We start from the raw sequence: 19,287 nt of genomic DNA on the forward strand, positions 1-19,287 counted from the left end.
TGTAAGATAGGTGTTTCTAATAAATTGCTCACTGAATGCACATTACATTAGCCCACGACCTCTGGGATCCAGGTTCGAATCTCAGCACTGCTAGGCATGATCGGCTGCGTCTGAGGGAGGAAGGGAAGACGGGTGCTGGGGCCCAGTCTGTGGTTTTCCTGCCTTGTGCCCAGTACAACGGAACCATGTACTCAATCCAGCCCCACACACACACACACACACACACACACACACCCCCACCCCCCACACCCCCCACACACACACCCCCACACACCCACCCACCCACATACACACACACCCCCACCCACCCACCCACACACACACACACCCCCACCCACCCACCCACCCACACACACACCCACACACACACCCACACACACACCCCCCCCATAAACACACACACCCACCCACACACACCCACCCACACACACCCACCCACACACCCCCCCATAAACACACACACCCACCCACACACACACACACCCACCCACACACACACACCCCACACCCACACACACCCACCCACACACACACACACCCACACACACACACCCACCCACACCCACCCACACACACACACCCCACACCCACACACCCCACACACACCCACACCCACCATCCTGATAGAAACAGTGTAACAGAATAATTTCACATAAACATGAAGCATAAAAATAATTTTCTTTTATGTTTAAACAAAAAGCAGCGTTTTCAGTAAAAATAAATTCACCAGCGCATTCACGAGATCCCACGTCGAGCCAAAGCAGCACCAAAACAACACCACACACCAAAAAACCAAAACAAAGAATTCTGATCCTGATTCTGAGTGATTGAATAATAACAGCTGAACTCTGGTCGTGGATGAAATGACGGTTTATAATGAAAATAAAGAAGTGAACATGGTTCACCCGTAATAAATAAACACACCCTGACCGCGCGTGTATGATTGTGTGATTTTGGATCATGATGTCGTAGGTAGATTAGTGGACACGCCCTGATTTGGTACATTTGGGTATCTGTGTTGGTGTTAATCAGTCACTCACAAACCATCATGTTGCATCACTGACCAGCGTTCGTTCTGACCTCTGTTTAAGGGCAGGTGTAGCTTAGTGGCTAAGGTACTGGATTAGTAATCGAAAGGTCGCTTGTTCAAGCCCCACTACTGCCAGGTTGCCACTGTTGGGCCCTTGAACAAGGCCCCCTAAGTCTCAGTTGGTTAGACAATATACTGTCACAGTACTGTAAGTCACTTTGGATAAATGTCTCAGCTAAGTTAAGGCAAGGACAGCCTTCCTCTCAATCAGCATTCCAATTCATCCCAGTGGTTTTCTGTAGAGCTTGTTGGGCTGGTTTTGTGCTCGATCAAACAGGCATACTGGAGCAAAGGGAGATCGAGACGTTCCCAAACTTTACACACATATTTTAAGGTGTATAATCTATTTTATATATCTGATAGGAACGGGTGTGTCAGTCTTTAGGAGCAGTGTCTAAATACTTCTGTTGCAGTGACACAAAACTGAATTTGCTCTCATGATTGCTGAAGTATTAAATACACTTTATGAAGGGTTTTGGACTAAATTAGTTCAGTGTGAGGATTTGTCACACTACAGGACACGGACGTCTCACCTGTTTACACTTATCGCCCATTTATCTACAAATCTGAAGCGCTAGCAAACAAAAATAAAACAATATGGATTATTTATGAATAAAATAAGAGTATCAGAAGCGGCAGTGATGCAGGTTTGTGACCGAATGATGAAATTTAACCTGTTCTCCTCTCCACCCTGGTTAATGCGCTTTCACATAATAATAAATGATAAACATGATGGAAACAGCGACGTAATCAGTGTCATGATCAAACTCTCTGGAATTCAAAAACACTTTTGTGTATAAAAAATGCACAAAAATAAAAAAGCTTTGAAGATAAAAGAATTTAAAATGCTGCAGGTTTTACACCAGTACTGAACGTCTCCTCTTACAGGCAGTGAACTGTTATTATTATTATACTATTATTATACCTGGACTAGTAATCAGAAAATTAAAAAGGGTTTGAGCCCCACCAGCACCCCAACGGCACCGTTGGACCCTTGAGCAACAGATTTGTTTACATTTTAATCTGCAGTTCGCTCTCAGCTCTCATAAAACAGTGATCATATTCAGCGCCGCTCATGCGATGCATCTACGGTCATGAAATGAATTAAGCGGAATATAAGCAATTAAATATATATTAATAATATATATAATGATATTAATAATATAAATATATTATAAAATGAAGCAATCAGCATCTTAGTGTGACTATGTGAGGAATTAAAGCGTAATAAAACACGTTCACTGCCAGTAAGAGGATTATTCTTGTCGCCCCCTGCTGGTGAAAACAAACAGCACGTGATTTTCCATCCCGCTCGCCGCAGGGGTGCTAAAACTTTCTCCGTTTCTCTGCGGGCGAGTGGAACAGGTTCGACTTTACGTGCGTTCCTCCGTGACCTGGTGGCTTTCTGTTTCGGAGACCTTCATCACCGCCTTCATCATCATCATCATCGTCTCCAACAACCTGCCAGTCTTCTTTTAATGGGGTGAGTTCAGGGGCGGTAACGTCACCATCCTGCACGCGCACACACACACACACACACACACACACACACACACACACACACTGTAAGGCTGGGAACATAGTCAAAACCATCACGTCAACACAAAAACTTCCAGAGTGTTGCAGAAGGGGGCGCTGTGGTTGCCAGACACCTTGTACACCAGTCTGTCATGGCACGCAGTTAAAAGAGCAGCTCTACTTTCCCTCTAACAATGAAACATGAAACTTCAGGAAAAAGTGCTGAAGCTCCTACCCGCCGCAGTAACGTAAGCAAGAACGTCACTAATTTGCCGCCGTTATGTGTTTTTTACCGCTCGCCGCTGAGCCCATAGTTCAATCTGATTAAAAAGGTCGGCAGCAAACTGGGGTTCAAAGTTCACCTGTTCATAATATACCTGACCTGAACTGTTTTATTCTGCTTTAACCTAGAAGCAGGGCATTGTGGGAAACGGTGAGAGCGGGTTCGCATTTCCTGATCCCTGGTTGTAACTTCTGTCTGTAGCTCTGCAGTAAGATTAAACGTGACGTACGATTAAAGCAATAAAAGTTGATGAAGCTTCGTTTCCACACGAGGGCGCTGCGGAGCGTTTCTGTAAATAAACTGACCGTACTGAGGGTCAGTAGTGTGGATCGTTTTCATGCTCCGAACTTAGTGACACCATGGCAACAGGAGACCTTTCCTTATTCGATTTACTGTGGTAGATCAAACGAGCCAATCACATCAACAATACAAATAATTATTCATATAAAGCGCCGGTCTCTTATTAGTTTGGGTCCCGATTTGTGCAGTTTTGGTGCCTCTGAGGGCCTGTTCTTGGACCTGTACCGAGGCGTGTTCCGGGGGTTATTCTGGGGCGTGTACCGTGACCCGTCAGGTGAGGTGGTGGAGTGTACCTGGGGTTTGGAGAAGTTGCGGTTGATGCACCACTGTACGAAGTATTTCTTGGCCGCCTGCAGGTTCCTCTCCTCGGTTTTTTTGCAGTAAACTCTGATCAGCTGCTCCGTAAATTTCTCCGGCAGCAACTTCGATACCTGCAGCCACAAAACACCAAAACATCTAAACACCAAAACACCAAAACACCAAAACATTTTACCTCCCACCAGTGAGGAATCCAGAGATTCAATTAATGAGCTTCACCACAAATTATTCATTATTAGTTCTTAATTATTCTACATGTAGTCTACTATAGTCTATTTCTTATAGGAATGATTGGAGTGAACACTAACAGCCATTTAGCAATACCCTAGTAACCACCTGAAACTCTCTTAATACCCAACAATACCCTAGTAACCACCTGAAACTCTCTTAATACCCAACAATACCCTAGTAACCACCTGAAACTCTCTTAATACCCAACAATACCCTAGTAACCACCTGAAACTCTCTAAATACCCAACAATACCCTAGTAACCACCTGAAACTCTCTTAATACCCAACAATACCCTAGTAACCACCTGAAACTCTCTTAATACCCAACAATACCCTAGTAACCACCTGAAACTCTCTTAATACCCAACAATACCCTAGTAACCACCTGAAACTCTCTTAATACCCAACAATACCCTAGTAACCACCTGAAACTCTCTTAATACCCAACAATACCCTAGTAACCACCTGAAACTCTCTTAATACCCAACAATACCCTAGTAACCACCTGAAACTCTCTTAATACCCAACAATACCCTAGTAACCACCTGAAACTCTCTTAATACCCAACAATACCCTAGTAACCACCTGAAACTCTCTAAATACCCAACAATACCCTAGTAACCACCTGAAACTCTCTTAATACCCAACAATACCCTAGTAACCACCTGAAACTCTCTTAATACCCAACAATACCCTAGTAACCACCTGAAACTCTCTTAATACCCAACAATACCCTAGTAACCACCTGAAACTCTCTTAATACCCAACAATACCCTAGTAACCACCTGAAACTCTCTTAATACCCAACAATACCCTAGTAACCACCTGAAACTCTCTTAATACCCAACAATACCCTAGTAACCACCTGAAACTCTCTTAATACCCAACAATACCCTAGTAACCACCTGAAACTCTCTAAATACCCAACAATACCCTAGTAACCACCTGAAACTCTCTAAATACCCAACTATACCCTAGTAACCACCTGAACCTCTCTAAATACCCAACAATACCCTAGTAACCACCTGAAACTCTCTTAATACCCAACAATACCCTAGTAACCACCTGAAACTCTATAACCACCTAATAATATACTAGTAACCACCTGAAACTCTATAACCACCTAATAATACCCTAGTAACCACCTGAAACTCTCTAAATACCCAACAATACCCTAGTAACCACCTGAAACTCTCTAAATACCCAACAATACCCTAGTAACCACCTGAAACTCTATAACCACCTAATATACTAGTAACCACCTGAAACTCTCTAACCACCTAATAATACCCTAGTAACCACCTGAAACTCTATAACCACCTAATAATATACTAGTAACCACCTGAAACTCTCTAAATACCCAACAATACCCTAGTAACCACCTGAAACTCTATAACCACCTAATAATACCCTAGTAACCACCTGAAACTCTCTAAATACCCAACAATACCCTAGTAACCACCTGAAACTCTCTAAATACCCAACAATACCCTAGTAACCACCTGAAACTCTATAACCACCTAATAATATACTAGTAACCACCTGAAACTCTCTAAATACCCAACAATACCCTAGTAACCACCTGAAACTCTCTTAATACCCAACAATACCCTAGTAACCACCTGAAACTCTCTTAATACCCAACAATACCCTAGTAACCACCTGAAACTCTCTTAATACCCAACAATACCCTAGTAACCACCTGAAACTCTCTAAATACCCAACAATACCCTAGTAACCACCTGAAACTCTCTAAATACCCAACTATACCCTAGTAACCACCTGAACCTCTCTAAATACCCAACAATACCCTAGTAACCACCTGAAACTCTCTTAATACCCAACAATACCCTAGTAACCACCTGAAACTCTCTTAATACCCAACAATACCCTAGTAACCACCTGAAACTCTCTTAATACCCAACAATACCCTAGTAACCACCTGAAACTCTCTAAATACCCAACAATACCCTAGTAACCACCTGAAACTCTCTTAATACCCAACAATACCCTAGTAACCACCTGAAACTCTCTAAATACCCAACAGTACCCTAGTAACCACCTGAAACTCTCTTAATACCCAACAATACCCTAGTAACCACCTGAAACTCTCTTAATACCCAACAATACCCTAGTAACCACCTGAAACTCTCTTAATACCCAACAATACCCTAGTAACCACCTGAAACTCTCTTAATACCCAACAATACCCTAGTAACCACCTGAAACTCTCTAAATACCCAACAATACCCTAGTAACCACCTGAAACTCTCTAAATACCCAACAATACCCTAGTAACCACCTGAAACTCTATAACCACCTAATAATATACTAGTAACCACCTGAAACTCTCTAACCACCTAATAATACCCTAGTAACCACCTGAAACTCTATAACCACCTAATAATATACTAGTAACCACCTGAAACTCTCTAAATACCCAACAATACCCTAGTAACCACCTGAAACTCTATAACCACCTAATAATACCCTAGTAACCACCTGAAACTCTCTAAATACCCAACAATACCCTAGTAACCACCTGAAACTCTCTAAATACCCAACAATACCCTAGTAACCACCTGAAACTCTATAACCACCTAATAATATACTAGTAACCACCTGAAACTCTCTAAATACCCAACAATACCCTAGTAACCACCTGAAACTCTCTTAATACCCAACAATACCCTAGTAACCACCTGAAACTCTCTAAATACCCAACAATACCCTAGTAACCACCTGAAACTCTCTTAATACCCAACAATACCCTAGTAACCACCTGAAACTCTCTTAATACCCAACAATACCCTAGTAACCACCTGAAACTCTCTTAATACCCAACAATACCCTAGTAACCACCTGAAACTCTCTAAATACCCAACAATACCCTAGTAACCACCTGAAACTCTCTAAATACCCAACTATACCCTAGTAACCACCTGAACCTCTCTAAATACCCAACAATACCCTAGTAACCACCTGAAACTCTCTTAATACCCAACAATACCCTAGTAACCACCTGAAACTCTCTTAATACCCAACAATACCCTAGTAACCACCTGAAACTCTCTTAATACCCAACAATACCCTAGTAACCACCTGAAACTCTCTAAATACCCAACAATACCCTAGTAACCACCTGAAACTCTCTTAATACCCAACAATACCCTAGTAACCACCTGAAACTCTCTAAATACCCAACAGTACCCTAGTAACCACCTGAAACTCTCTAAATACCCAACTATACCCTAGTAACCACCTGAAACTCTCTAAATACCCAACAATACCCTAGTAACCACCTGAAACTCTCTTAATACCCAACAATACCCTAGTAACCACCTGAAACTCTCTTAATACCCAACAATACCCTAGTAACCACCTGAAACTCTCTAAATACCCAACAATACCCTAGTAACCACCTGAAACTCTCTTAATACCCAACAATACCCTAGTAACCACCTGAAACTCTCTTAATACCCAACAATACCCTAGTAACCACCTGAAACTCTATAACCACCTAATAATATACTAGTAACCACCTGAAACACTAAAAGTTCCAATAATACCCTAGTAACCACCTGAAACTCTACAACAATAATACCCTAGTAACTAACTGAAACTCTACAACAATAATACCCTAGTAACTAACTGAAACTCTACAACAATAATACCCTAGTAACTAGCTGAAGCTCTACAACAATAATACCCTAGTAACTAACTGAAACTCTACAACAATAATACCCTAGTAACTAACTGAAACTCTACAACAATAATACCCTAGTAACTAACTGAAACTCTACAACAATAATACCCTAGTAACTAACTGAAACTCTACAACAATAATACCCTAGTAACTAGCTGAAGCTCTACAACAATAATACCCTAGTAACTAACTGAAACTCTACAACAATAATACCCTAGTAACTAACTGAAACTCTACAACAATAATACCCTAGTAACTAACTGAAACTCTACAACAATAATACCCTAGTAACTAACTGAAACTCTACAACAATAATACCCTAGTAACTAACTGAAGCTCTACAACAATAATACCCTAGTAACTAACTGAAGCTCTACAACAATAATACCCTAGTAACTAGCTGAAGCTCTACAACAATAATACCCTAGTAACTAACTGAAACTCTACAACAATAATACCCTAGTAACTAACTGAAACTCTACAACAATAATACCCTAGTAACTAACTGAAACTCTACAACAATAATACCCTAGTAACTAACTGAAACTCTACAACAATAATACCCTAGTAACTAACTGAAACTCTGCAACAATAATACCCTAGTAACTAACTGAAACTCTACAACAATAATACCCTAGTAACTAACTGAAACTCTACAACAATAATACCCTAGTAACTAACTGAAGCTCTACAACAATAATACCCTAGTAACTAGCTGAAGCTCTACAACAATAATACCCTAGTAACTAACTGAAACTCTACAACAATAATACCCTAGTAACTAACTGAAACTCTACAACAATAATACCCTAGTAACTAACTGAAACTCTACAACAATAATACCCTAGTAACTAACTGAAACTCTACAACAATAATACCCTAGTAACTAACTGAAACTCTACAACAATAATACCCTAGTAACTAACTGAAACTCTACAACAATAATACCCTAGTAACTAACTGAAACTCTACAACAATAATACCCTAGTAACTAACTGAAACTCTACAACAATAATACCCTAGTAACTAACTGAAACTCTACAACAATAATACCCTAGTAACTAACTGAAGCTCTACAACAATAATACCCTAGTAACTAGCTGAAGCTCTACAACAATAATACCCTAGTAACTAACTGAAGCTCTACAACAATAATACCCTAGTAACTAACTGAAACTCTACAACAATAATACCCTAGTAACTAACTGAAACTCTACAACAATAATACCCTAGTAACTAACTGAAACTCTACAACAATAATACCCTAGTAACTAACTGAAGCTCTACAACAATAATACCCTAGTAACTAACTGAAGCTCTACAACAATAATACCCTAGTAACTAGCTGAAGCTCTACAACAATAATACCCTAGTAACTAACTGAAGCTCTACAACAATAATACCCTAGTAACTAACTAAAACTCTACAACAATAATACCCTAGTAACTAACTGAAACTCTACAACAATAATACCCTAGTAACTAACTGAAACTCTACAACAATAATACCCTAGTAACTAACTGAAGCTCTACAACAATAATACCCTAGTAACTAACTGAAGCTCTACAACAATAATACCCTAGTAACTAACTGAAACTCTACAACAATAATACCCTAGTAACTAACTGAAACTCTACAACAATAATACCCTAGTAACTAACTGAAGCTCTACAACAATAATACCCTAGTAACTAACTAAAACTCTACAACAATAATACCCTAGTAACTAACTGAAACTCTACAACAATAATACCCTAGTAACTAACTGAAACTCTACAACAATAATACCCTAGTAACTAACTGAAACTCTACAACAATAATACCCTAGTAACTAACTGAAGCTCTACAACAATAATACCCTAGTAACTAACTAAAACTCTACAACAATAATACCCTAGTAACTAACTGAAACTCTACAACAATAATACCCTAGTAACTAACTGAAACTCTACAACAATAATACCCTAGTAACTAACTGAAGCTCTACAACAATAATACCCTAGTAACTAACTGAAGCTCTACAACAATAATACCCTAGTAACAATATCCCAGTAACCACCTGAAATGCTACAGCAATCACCCAATAATACCCTTGTAACACACCTAAATCACTATAACAACCACCTAACAATACACCAAGCCCCCTAAAACTTTATAACAACCATCCAACAATACCCTAACCACCTGAACCTATGTAACCACTCAATAATACCCTAGCAACCACCTACCCAATAATACCCTAGCAATATATCTAAACCACTATATCAACAACCTAACTATACCCCAGTAACCACCTAAATGACTATAAAAACATCTCACAATACTCCAGCAACCATCTGAAACAATACAACCACCTTCTCACAATGCCCAAGTAGCAACTTAAACACAACTGCCTCCACTTAGCAACCTCTTACCAACCACCCAGGAAACTATAGCAACAACAAATCAACAACCTAACACCCACATGAGAAGTCATACCAAACCTAGCAACACTTTACCAACCACCTGAAACAGCACAGCAATGACCTAGAATACCATTTTAAACTAGGTATACTAGGTATATATAGAAACACCATAGCAACACCCTAGAAACCACCTGTGATACCATAGCAACCATCTGAAACGGCGTAATCTTGTCTCATCACTGCATTTGTTTCACACAAACACACTTTTGTAGTTATTATTATTAGGACTATATAGGTGGGCTGGGTATTGAGGTGTGAGAGTACCTGGTTCTTGCGGATTTTGATGGCTTTGGTGGGATCGTTCTTGCAGTAGAAGTAGACGTTGTTGACGGGGTTTTTCTCCTTCATACCGTAATCCAACTGAATCACCTGTCAGATCATCACACATCAGATATAATTATTCACCACACACACACACACACACACACACACACACACTCAGGATAACAGGACGAGACGGGTTCCTCACCTTCACCACGAAGTCCTCAGGCTGGAGATCGACCTCAGTCCCTTCAGGTTTACACTCGGAGACCTCGCGAGACCATTCCTCCAGCACCGCCTTAAACACAACAAGGACCACAGGTTGGTGCACAGGTAGAATCCTCTCTACTGAGGAGCTGATCGGGCAGGTAGTGGGGAGCAGGGCGGGTCGATAGGTTCTTACACAGACCCACCTGAGAGACGTCCAGGTGAAACTCGGACGTGGTCTGACCCACGCACTTGTACAGGCGTCTGCAGATGATGTCGTTGAGGATGGATCGGGACTCGGACAGCTCCGGCGAGGACGAGTACAGGATCTGCTCGTAGATGTGATCTGCACAGGGGACGAGCAATAAAGTGTTCATACGGAGATCCGTATCGCGCACGGAGAGTCACGCATCTCCGTTAACACTCGTCTCTGTGCAGCGCCATCGATCAGCCAGCAGAGGGCGTAACTGCTGCAGTAATGAGGAATCCCCTCCGAGGGGGCACAGAGACCCTTCAGATTAGTTACGTTAATTCTGTGCACGCTATGCCAACCTGTGAGCTTGGTGTACGCCTCCATGTCCTCGATAGCTTCCGAGATCCTGAACGTCCTCCCTGACGAAACCTCGATCTTCACGTGAGGGTCGGCTTTCACCAGCGCTTCGGTAATCCTACACACACACACACACACACACACACACACACACACACACACACACACGATGACCTCAAGCTGATAGAACTCCCTATTCCAGTTCCTCTGCCTACGCTGGCCTGACTTTATGGCTAATATTGCATCTTATAATGCATTTTACACACATATATATACAGTGTATCACAAAAGTAAGTACACCCCTCACATTTCTGCAAATATTTTATTATATCTTTTCATGGGACAACACTATAGACATGAAACTTGGATATAAGTTAGAGTAGTCAGTGTACAGCTTGTATAGCAGTGTAGATTTACTGTCTTCTGAAAATAACTCAACACACAGCCATTAATGTCTAAATAGCTGCAACATAAGTGAGTACACCCCACAGTGAACATGTCCAAATTGTGCCCAAAGTGTCAATATTTTGTGTGACCACCATTATTATCCAGCACTGCCTTAACCCTCCTGGGCATGGAATTCACCAGAGCTGCACAGGTTGCTACTGGAATCCTCTTCCACTCCTCCATGATGACATCATGGAGCTGGTGGATGTTAGACACCTTGAACTACTCCACCTTCCACTTGAGGATGCGCCACAGGTGCTCAATTGGGTTTAGTCTATCACCTTTACCTTCAGCTTCCTCAGCAAGGCAGTTGTCATCTTGGAGGTTGTGTTTGGGGTCGTTATCCTGTTGGAAAACTGCCATGAGGCCCAGTTTTCGAAGGGAGGGGATCATGCTCTGTTTCAGAATGTCACAGTACATGTTGGAATTCATGTTTCCCTCAATGAACTGCAGCTCCCCAGTGCCAGCAACACTCATGCAGCCCAAGACCATGATGCTACCACCACCATGCTTGACTGTAGGCAAGATACAGTTGTCTTGGTACTTCTCACCAGGGCGCCGCCACACATGCTGGACACCATCTGAGCCAAACAAGTTTATCTTGGTCTCGTCAGACCACAGGGCATTCCAGTAATCCATTTTCTTGGACTGCTTGTGTTCAGCAAACTGTTTGCGGGCTTTCTTGTGCGTCAGCTTCCTTCTGGGATGACGACCATGCAGACCGAGTTGATGCAGTGTGCGGCGTATGGTCTGAGCACTGACAGGCTGACCTCCCACGTCTTCAACCTCTGCAGCAATGCTGGCAGCACTCATGTGTCTATTTTTTAAAGCCAACCTCTGGATATGATGCCGAACACGTGGACTCAACTTCTTTGGTCGACCCTGGCGAAGCCTGTTCCGAGTGGAACCTGTCCTGGAAAACCGCTGTATGACCTTGGCCACCGTGCTGTAGTTCAGTTTCAGGGTGTTAGCAATCTTCTTATAGCCCAGGCCATCTTTGTGGAGAGCAACAATTCTATTTCTCACATCCTCAGAGAGTTCTTTGCCATGAGGTGCCATGTTGAATATCCAGTGGCCGGTATGAGAGAATTGTACCCAAAACACCAAATTTAACAGCCCTGCTCCCCATTTACACCTGGGACCTTGACACATGACACCAGGAAGGGACAACGACACATTTGGGCACAATTTGGACATGTTCACTGTGGGGTGTACTCACTTATGTTGCAGCTATTTAGACATTAATGGCTGTGTGTTGAGTTATTTTCAGAAGACAGTAAATCTACACTGCTATACAAGCTGTACACTGACTACTCTAAGTTATATCCAAGTTTCATGTCTATAGTGTTGTCCCATGAAAAGATATAATGAAATATTTGCAGAAATGTGAGGGGTGTACTCACTTTTGTGATACACTGTATATAGATAGATCAACCATAACATTAAAACCACCTCCTCGTTTCTACACTCACTGTACATGTTATCAGCTCCACTTACCATATAGAAGCACTTTGCAGTTCAACAATTACTGACTGTAGTCCATATGTTTCTCTACATGCTTTGTTACCCCCCTTTCATGCTGTTCTTTAATGGTCAGGACCCCCACAGGACCACCACAGAGCAGGTATTATTTAGGTGGTGGATGATTCTCAGCACTGCAGTGACACTGACATGGTGGTGGTGTGTTAGTGTGTGTTGTGCTGGTACGAGTGGATCAGACACAGCAACACCTCACTGTCACTGCTGGACCGAGAATCGTCCACCAACCAAAAACATCCAGCCGACAGCGCCCCGTGGGCAGCGTCCTGCGACCACTGATGAAGGTCTAGAAGATGACCGACTCAAACAGCAGCAATAGATGAGCGATCGTCTCTGACTTTACATCTACAAGGTGGACCGACTAGGTAGGAGTGTCTAATAGAGTGGACAGTGAGTGGACACGGTGTTTAAAAACTCCAGCAGCGCTGCTGTGTCTGATCCACCCATACCAGCACAACACACACTAACACACCACCACCATGTCAGTGTCACTGCAGTGCTGAGAATCATCCACCACCTAAATAATACCTGCTCTGTGGTGGTCCTGTGGGGGTCCTGACCATTAAAGAACAGCATGAAAGGGGGGTAACAAAGCATGTAGAGAAACATATGGACTACAGTCAGTAATTGTAGAACTACAAAGTGCTTCTGTATGGTAAGTGGAGCTGATAAATGGACAGTGAGGTGGTTTTAATGTTATGGCTGATCGGTGTAAATATATATATATCCTAGGTTATTTTGGGGAAAGAGAGGCGAGTGTACCCACATGATCTCGATGATGGTGCCCACTTTGTGCTGGTAGGCTCGGCGGTGCAGGCAGTTCCTCATATGAAACATGTCGTATAAATCACCCACTTCCTGTAAAAATTAATATAAATAAATAAATAATAATAAAAGGAACCGATACCAACATCACGTCCATCTAACAGCGCTTCATCCAACCCGAATCCACTGTGGAGCTACTTTTGTTCTTAATTAATTCATCATTAGAAGAACTTCCCAAAACTCTCTGTTCTGATCACATAAAACATCGGAGCACAAAGCATGATGGGATTGGTGCACCTTATCCCGGGTGCAGATGTGCTTCTTGCCCTTCACGTCACACACCCGGGCGAACTTGAGGAAGCGCCGGTAGTCGAAATTGTTCTGGATGCCGAGGTGGTAGCAGTCCCTGTTCAGGGGGAGACAGGACCACGGGGGGAACGCTTTCATTACGAAGTGACCGACTCAGGCACTGTGTGATCAAAAGTATCGGGACGTCACGTGTTTCACAGCAGTCGCTAACAGGCGAACAAACCTGTACGTGAGCGCCCTCGTGTGGAGGCTTTATGTTACATCTCGTAAACCACAGCGGGACCAGATTAAGATTCATCATTTTTGTTGACTGGGTTGAGTAAAACATCAAGGACAAAATGAAATGCTTGTAACTTGGCAGCAACAGTTTAGGGAAGGCCCTTTCCTGTTCCAGCATGACTAAAACTCCAGTGTCCTGCATAGAGCCCTGAGACTGATCAATCAGCACCCAGCCGTACAAATACAAATGCTGTCACGGGCAGTTGTAGACTAGTGGTTAAGGTACTGGACTAGTAATCAAAAGGTCGCTGGTTCAAGCCCCACCACTGCCAGGCTGCCACTGTTGGGCTCTTGAGTAAGGCCCTTAACCCTCAATTGCTCAGACTGTATACTGTCCCAGTACTGTAAGTCACTTTGAGTCTGACGAGCTCAAGCTCAGGTGTCCAAATACTTTTGACCATACAGTGTAATTATATATAAAACATGATTTATTTCAATCTACATGCTTAAATAAGATTTAAAGGAACTGATTCTCACCTGGCGAAGTAATCCCACTTATCCACGTCGATCCCGGTTCTCTTATTGGCTACGATCTCGTACAGGAAGGATTTATTCTCTGATCTGCCCTTATACGGCCACTAACGGGTACAAAAAACCCCAAAACAGAACCTTACACATCATGAGAACCTTAATAAACCAGATCCTGGAGCACAGGACCAGCCTGAACGGGATAACGAACACACAGTGTTGAGTATTCAGAACCCACTCAGGGGCGTGTACCTTATTATCCGAGGTTTTGGGGTCGAGGGGCCCGGCGATCTGCTCTTTAATGAAGACGAGGTCGTCGGGGAGAGAGAGGCCGTACTCCATCATGACATGCTCCAGATTATTGGCCTGCACCAGATGATCGAACATCTCCACAGAGGCGTTCTCGTGCTGCACGAACCACAAACAACGTCAGCATTTTAATAAGAAGAAGGGGCTTTTGTCCATATAGTGTACATTTAGAAGGTATTGGAGGTGCCTTGGTTCCAGGACACTCGGTTCTTCACTTTTATAACCCTGTGAGTTTTATTAAAACTGTTTTTTTGCGCCAGCCGTGTCGTGTTTTTTTTGTGTTTGCCACGGCGCTCAGGGCTGATTGACCCAGTTTGCGCTTTGCTGACCTTTTCAAAGCTCCTCCAATGAGACGAACTGTTTGATACGAGGCGGTAAAAGCGACTCAGGCCGTACGAACGACGCTTAGCGTGACTTACTGTAGTAAAACAGCGAGTGAGGAATGTGATTAGTGGAGGAACTTATGAGCAGTAATAATGAAGAGAAGTTTAGTGCTCCTGTCTCCTTCTTTTACTACATTAAACCACGTTAAGCTTTATTTTCAACCAGAAGCGTTTTAGACTCTGGGAGAAGCTGATTCTGATTCTCACCATTTCTCAGAAGCTGGAGCTGTAACACAAGTTTAAAAGTGAAACAGGGAGGAGAATCCAGATAAACACAGATACACGTGGAGCTGTAACCCTGGATCTGCACCTTATTCCACACTGATGCAGAACAAAGCTGTGATTTTGCACGTGAACACGTCCTTACTGTGGATTAAAAGTCTTAGATGCTTTAATTTTTTTTGCATTTCTGTGAGACACACGTGTGCTAATATGGACCGTTTTATGTTACCTTCCACTGTAGTCCAGGTCGGACTTTTGGGATGAACATGCCATCGAACATGTGGGAGAACGGACCATGACCTGTGGAGAAAAGAAAATAATAAATGTAATTAACTTGATATTTAGCTCTTAAGCTCTTTTCACCTCCTGGAGAAGATTCTGCTACAACTGGTTTGATCTTTGACCTCTTAAACTGCTAGAACTGACAGTTTAACGTACTTGCTTGATGATTTAGTACCGTCCATACATTTTCAACAGAGTGAGGGTCAGAACTTTGAGAGGGCTTGACTTTAGCCTCATTCCTAAACCACTTTGCAATGCTGCAATGCTCCAGTTTCACCAAATCATAATGCTACCACCACCACGCTTCACAGCAGCTCCAGTGTTGCTTGGTTTGGTTTTAATCCCCCAAATTTTCCCCTCCAAACGCACGAATTAAACTAACTAGCTGACTCATGATAAACGTCTGTTATTTCTGTACTCAGTCGTAACAGTTTGGGGAAGGCCCTATTTTATTATTCATAACTCCAGTGGCATAGAGCTACAGGACTCATGAGGGATGAACCGGAACGTCGACTGGGAGTCGAGTTTTCTCCAACGTCAGTTCCCGACCTAAGAATGCTCTCACAGCCGACACGTGTGACGAGGCTGATATAGGAGCGAAGGGTTTGATACTGTATTAATGCCAGTGGTTTTGGAACGGGACGTCCAACAAGCTCATGGTCAGGTGTCCACATACTTTTGGTCCCACAGGATCTATACTGGACCCAATGTGGCCAGAATATTCAGTCCAAACATGAACAGAATGTTTATAGTGATGATGTTGGAGGAGTGTAAGGTTTTAAGGTGTGTGTGTGTGTGTGTGTGTGTGTGTGTGTGTGTGTGTTACCTAGGTCGTGGCACAGGCCGGCTATTTGTACACACAGGATATCCTGATTGGTGATGAGCAGCTCCGGTTGTCTCTCGTTCAGAGCCTGGATCAGACAGCCGGCTAAATACCCCACACTGAGAAACACACACACACACACACACACACACACACACACACACACACACAAAATCAACTCACATTCAATGAACAGGTCAGAAAACGTGTCTTTGAAGGGTGTCTGTGTGTGGGAATTTGTGCCCATTCAGTAGTGTAAAACATGACAGCGTCCATCCACTGGAGTCTGCTGGAACAGGAAAGGTCCTTCCCTAAACTGTTGCTACTCAATTTGATCGATTTATTACACCTTAGCGACCGCTGTGCATCTACATACAGACATGATCGGCTGTGTCTGAGGTGGGTGGATTGGCGTCCTGTCCCGGGTGTGTCACTGGGGAAGCTGGGCCCACCACGACCCTGACCAGGATAGAGTGGTAGTAAAGGATGAAAATATAATTAAAAAAAGAACGCTGTGTTCCATAAAGTGAAGGTTTGGTTGAGATGCGGATGTTTTACAGGAACCAAAACTATGTGGACACCGAGCGGAGCGTCACTGAGCGTTAAAGATTCAAACCGGAACTTTTAAATGCACCAAATCCAGAATGACTCAACACTTGTGTGCATCATTACTGACGGGTCTTTTACTGATGTGGGTTTGGATCTCTCACCCTAGGGAGTGTTCGAAGCGGTTGTGAGCAGCTCCAGGAAACACCAGGTACGTTCCCCCGAGCTGTTTGATGTGGTGCAGTCTCTGGAACTGAGGGGTGTCGATGATGCGCACCAGCAGAGGATGAAGCTCGATGTGACCGTGGATGGAGTCGTTAAAGACCTGCTCATGAACACGTTATTATTATTTTAGCCATGTCAGCCATAACATTAAAACCACCTACACTCACTGTCCATTTATCAGCTCCACTTACCATATAGAAGCACTTTGGAGTTCTACAATTACTGACTGTAGTCCATCTGTTTCTCTGCATGCTTTGTTACCCCCTTTCATGCTGTTCTTCAATGGTCAGGACCCCCACAGGACCACCACAGAGCAGGTATTATTTAGGTGGTGGATCATTCTCAGCACTGCAGTGACACTGACATGGTGGTGGTGTGTTAGTGTGTGTTGTGCTGGTATGAGTGGATCAGACACAGCAGCGCTGCTGGAGTTTTTAAACACCTCACTGTTACTGCTGGACTGAGAATCGTCCACCAACCAAAAACATCCAGTCGACAGCACCCCGTGGGCGGCGTCCTGTGACCACTGATGAAGGTCTAGAAGATGAGCGACTCAAACAGCAGCAATAGATGAGCGATCGTCTCTGACTTTACATCTACAAGGTGGACCGACTAGGTAGGAGTGTCTAATAGAGTGGACAGTGAGTGGACACGGTATTTAAAAACTCCAGCAGCGCTGCTGTGTCTGATCCACTCATACCAGCACAACACACACTAACACACCACCACCATGTCAGTGTCACTGCAGTGCTGAGAATCATCCACCACCTAAATAATACCTGCTCTGTGGGGGTCCTGTGGGGGTCCTGACCATTGAAGAACAGCATGAAAGGGGGTAACAAAGCATGTAGAGAAACAGATGGACTACAGTCAGTAATTGTAGAACTACAAAGTGCTTCTATATGGTAAGTGGAGCTGATAACATGGACAGTGAGTGTAGAAACTAAGAGGTGGTTTTAATGTTAAGTCATAATAATAAGAACAACAATAATAATACAATAAAATGAAAATGGTAACAGTAAATAGTAAATAAACAGTAAAACAATAATAGCAAGATAAATAATATTAAGATAATGATAATAAAAAAATAAAAGTATTATATTAATATATATAATCATAATATACTCTAAGTAGTACTATGATTTGGTGCTGTTCTGCTCCCAGTTAAAGAAACTGGAGCGTCGCAGCACTGCAAACTGGTTTATAGGACTGAGGCTAAACTGAAACCTTCTCAAAGTTCTGACCTTCACCCTGACCTTCATATTTGGACGGTACTGCAAAGTCAAGCAAGTACGTTTTAGGAGTGAATCATTTTTAAATCCCTTGGTAATTACTAGTATTATCTGTAGTATTTGTTGTGGTTACTGGTCTCACTGGTCTCTCCTGGGTGTGTCTGCACACAGCACTACCGCCCTGATCTACCAGTAAACACAGATTCCCTCACGTTCTGTTTCAGCAAGAGAAATCAGATCCACACCTTCATCTTCTCTGAGGAGAGCTGCCAGAGCTTCTGGAAACTGTGGAGGATCTCCAGCCTGGAACCCAGCGGCCTGGACCAGGGAAACACACAAACACAAAGGATGAGTCTGATCAGAGAGCCACGCCCACGCTGAGACAATCAAAAACCGTTAGAGAGCCACGCCCATGTCCAGAGAATTACAATCCATCAGAGCCACGCCCACACCGAGAGAATCTAAAACCATCAGAGCCACGCCCATTCGGAGAGAATCTAAACCCATCGGAGCCACGCCCATTCGGAGA

At 43.0% G+C, this 19,287-nt stretch overlaps 1 protein-coding gene across 1 annotated transcript in view; it reads right to left on the reverse strand.

Moving 5' to 3' along the window:
• Positions 1 to 666: 666 nt before the first annotated feature.
• LOC134333212 (deoxynucleoside triphosphate triphosphohydrolase SAMHD1-like) overlaps positions 667 to 19,287 on the reverse strand; it is a 22,876-nt gene continuing 4,255 nt past the window's right edge. The window contains exons 3-16 of the mRNA XM_063015088.1: positions 19,004 to 19,076; positions 17,466 to 17,626; positions 16,759 to 16,874; positions 15,880 to 15,950; positions 14,989 to 15,144; positions 14,746 to 14,846; positions 13,978 to 14,086; positions 13,682 to 13,773; positions 10,932 to 11,047; positions 10,586 to 10,725; positions 10,381 to 10,470; positions 10,176 to 10,280; positions 3,485 to 3,622; positions 667 to 2,602 (exon numbers count right to left, since the gene is read on the reverse strand). Of these exons, the coding sequence (XP_062871158.1) occupies positions 2,417 to 2,602; positions 3,485 to 3,622; positions 10,176 to 10,280; positions 10,381 to 10,470; positions 10,586 to 10,725; positions 10,932 to 11,047; positions 13,682 to 13,773; positions 13,978 to 14,086; positions 14,746 to 14,846; positions 14,989 to 15,144; positions 15,880 to 15,950; positions 16,759 to 16,874; positions 17,466 to 17,626; positions 19,004 to 19,076 (1,654 nt within the window). The 3' untranslated portion in view covers positions 667 to 2,416. The remainder of the gene's footprint in view (positions 2,603 to 3,484; positions 3,623 to 10,175; positions 10,281 to 10,380; positions 10,471 to 10,585; positions 10,726 to 10,931; positions 11,048 to 13,681; positions 13,774 to 13,977; positions 14,087 to 14,745; positions 14,847 to 14,988; positions 15,145 to 15,879; positions 15,951 to 16,758; positions 16,875 to 17,465; positions 17,627 to 19,003; positions 19,077 to 19,287) is intronic.

Source organism: Trichomycterus rosablanca, chromosome 19, assembly GCF_030014385.1.
Source record: "Trichomycterus rosablanca isolate fTriRos1 chromosome 19, fTriRos1.hap1, whole genome shotgun sequence".
NCBI classification, from domain to species: Eukaryota; Metazoa; Chordata; class Actinopteri; order Siluriformes; family Trichomycteridae; genus Trichomycterus; species Trichomycterus rosablanca.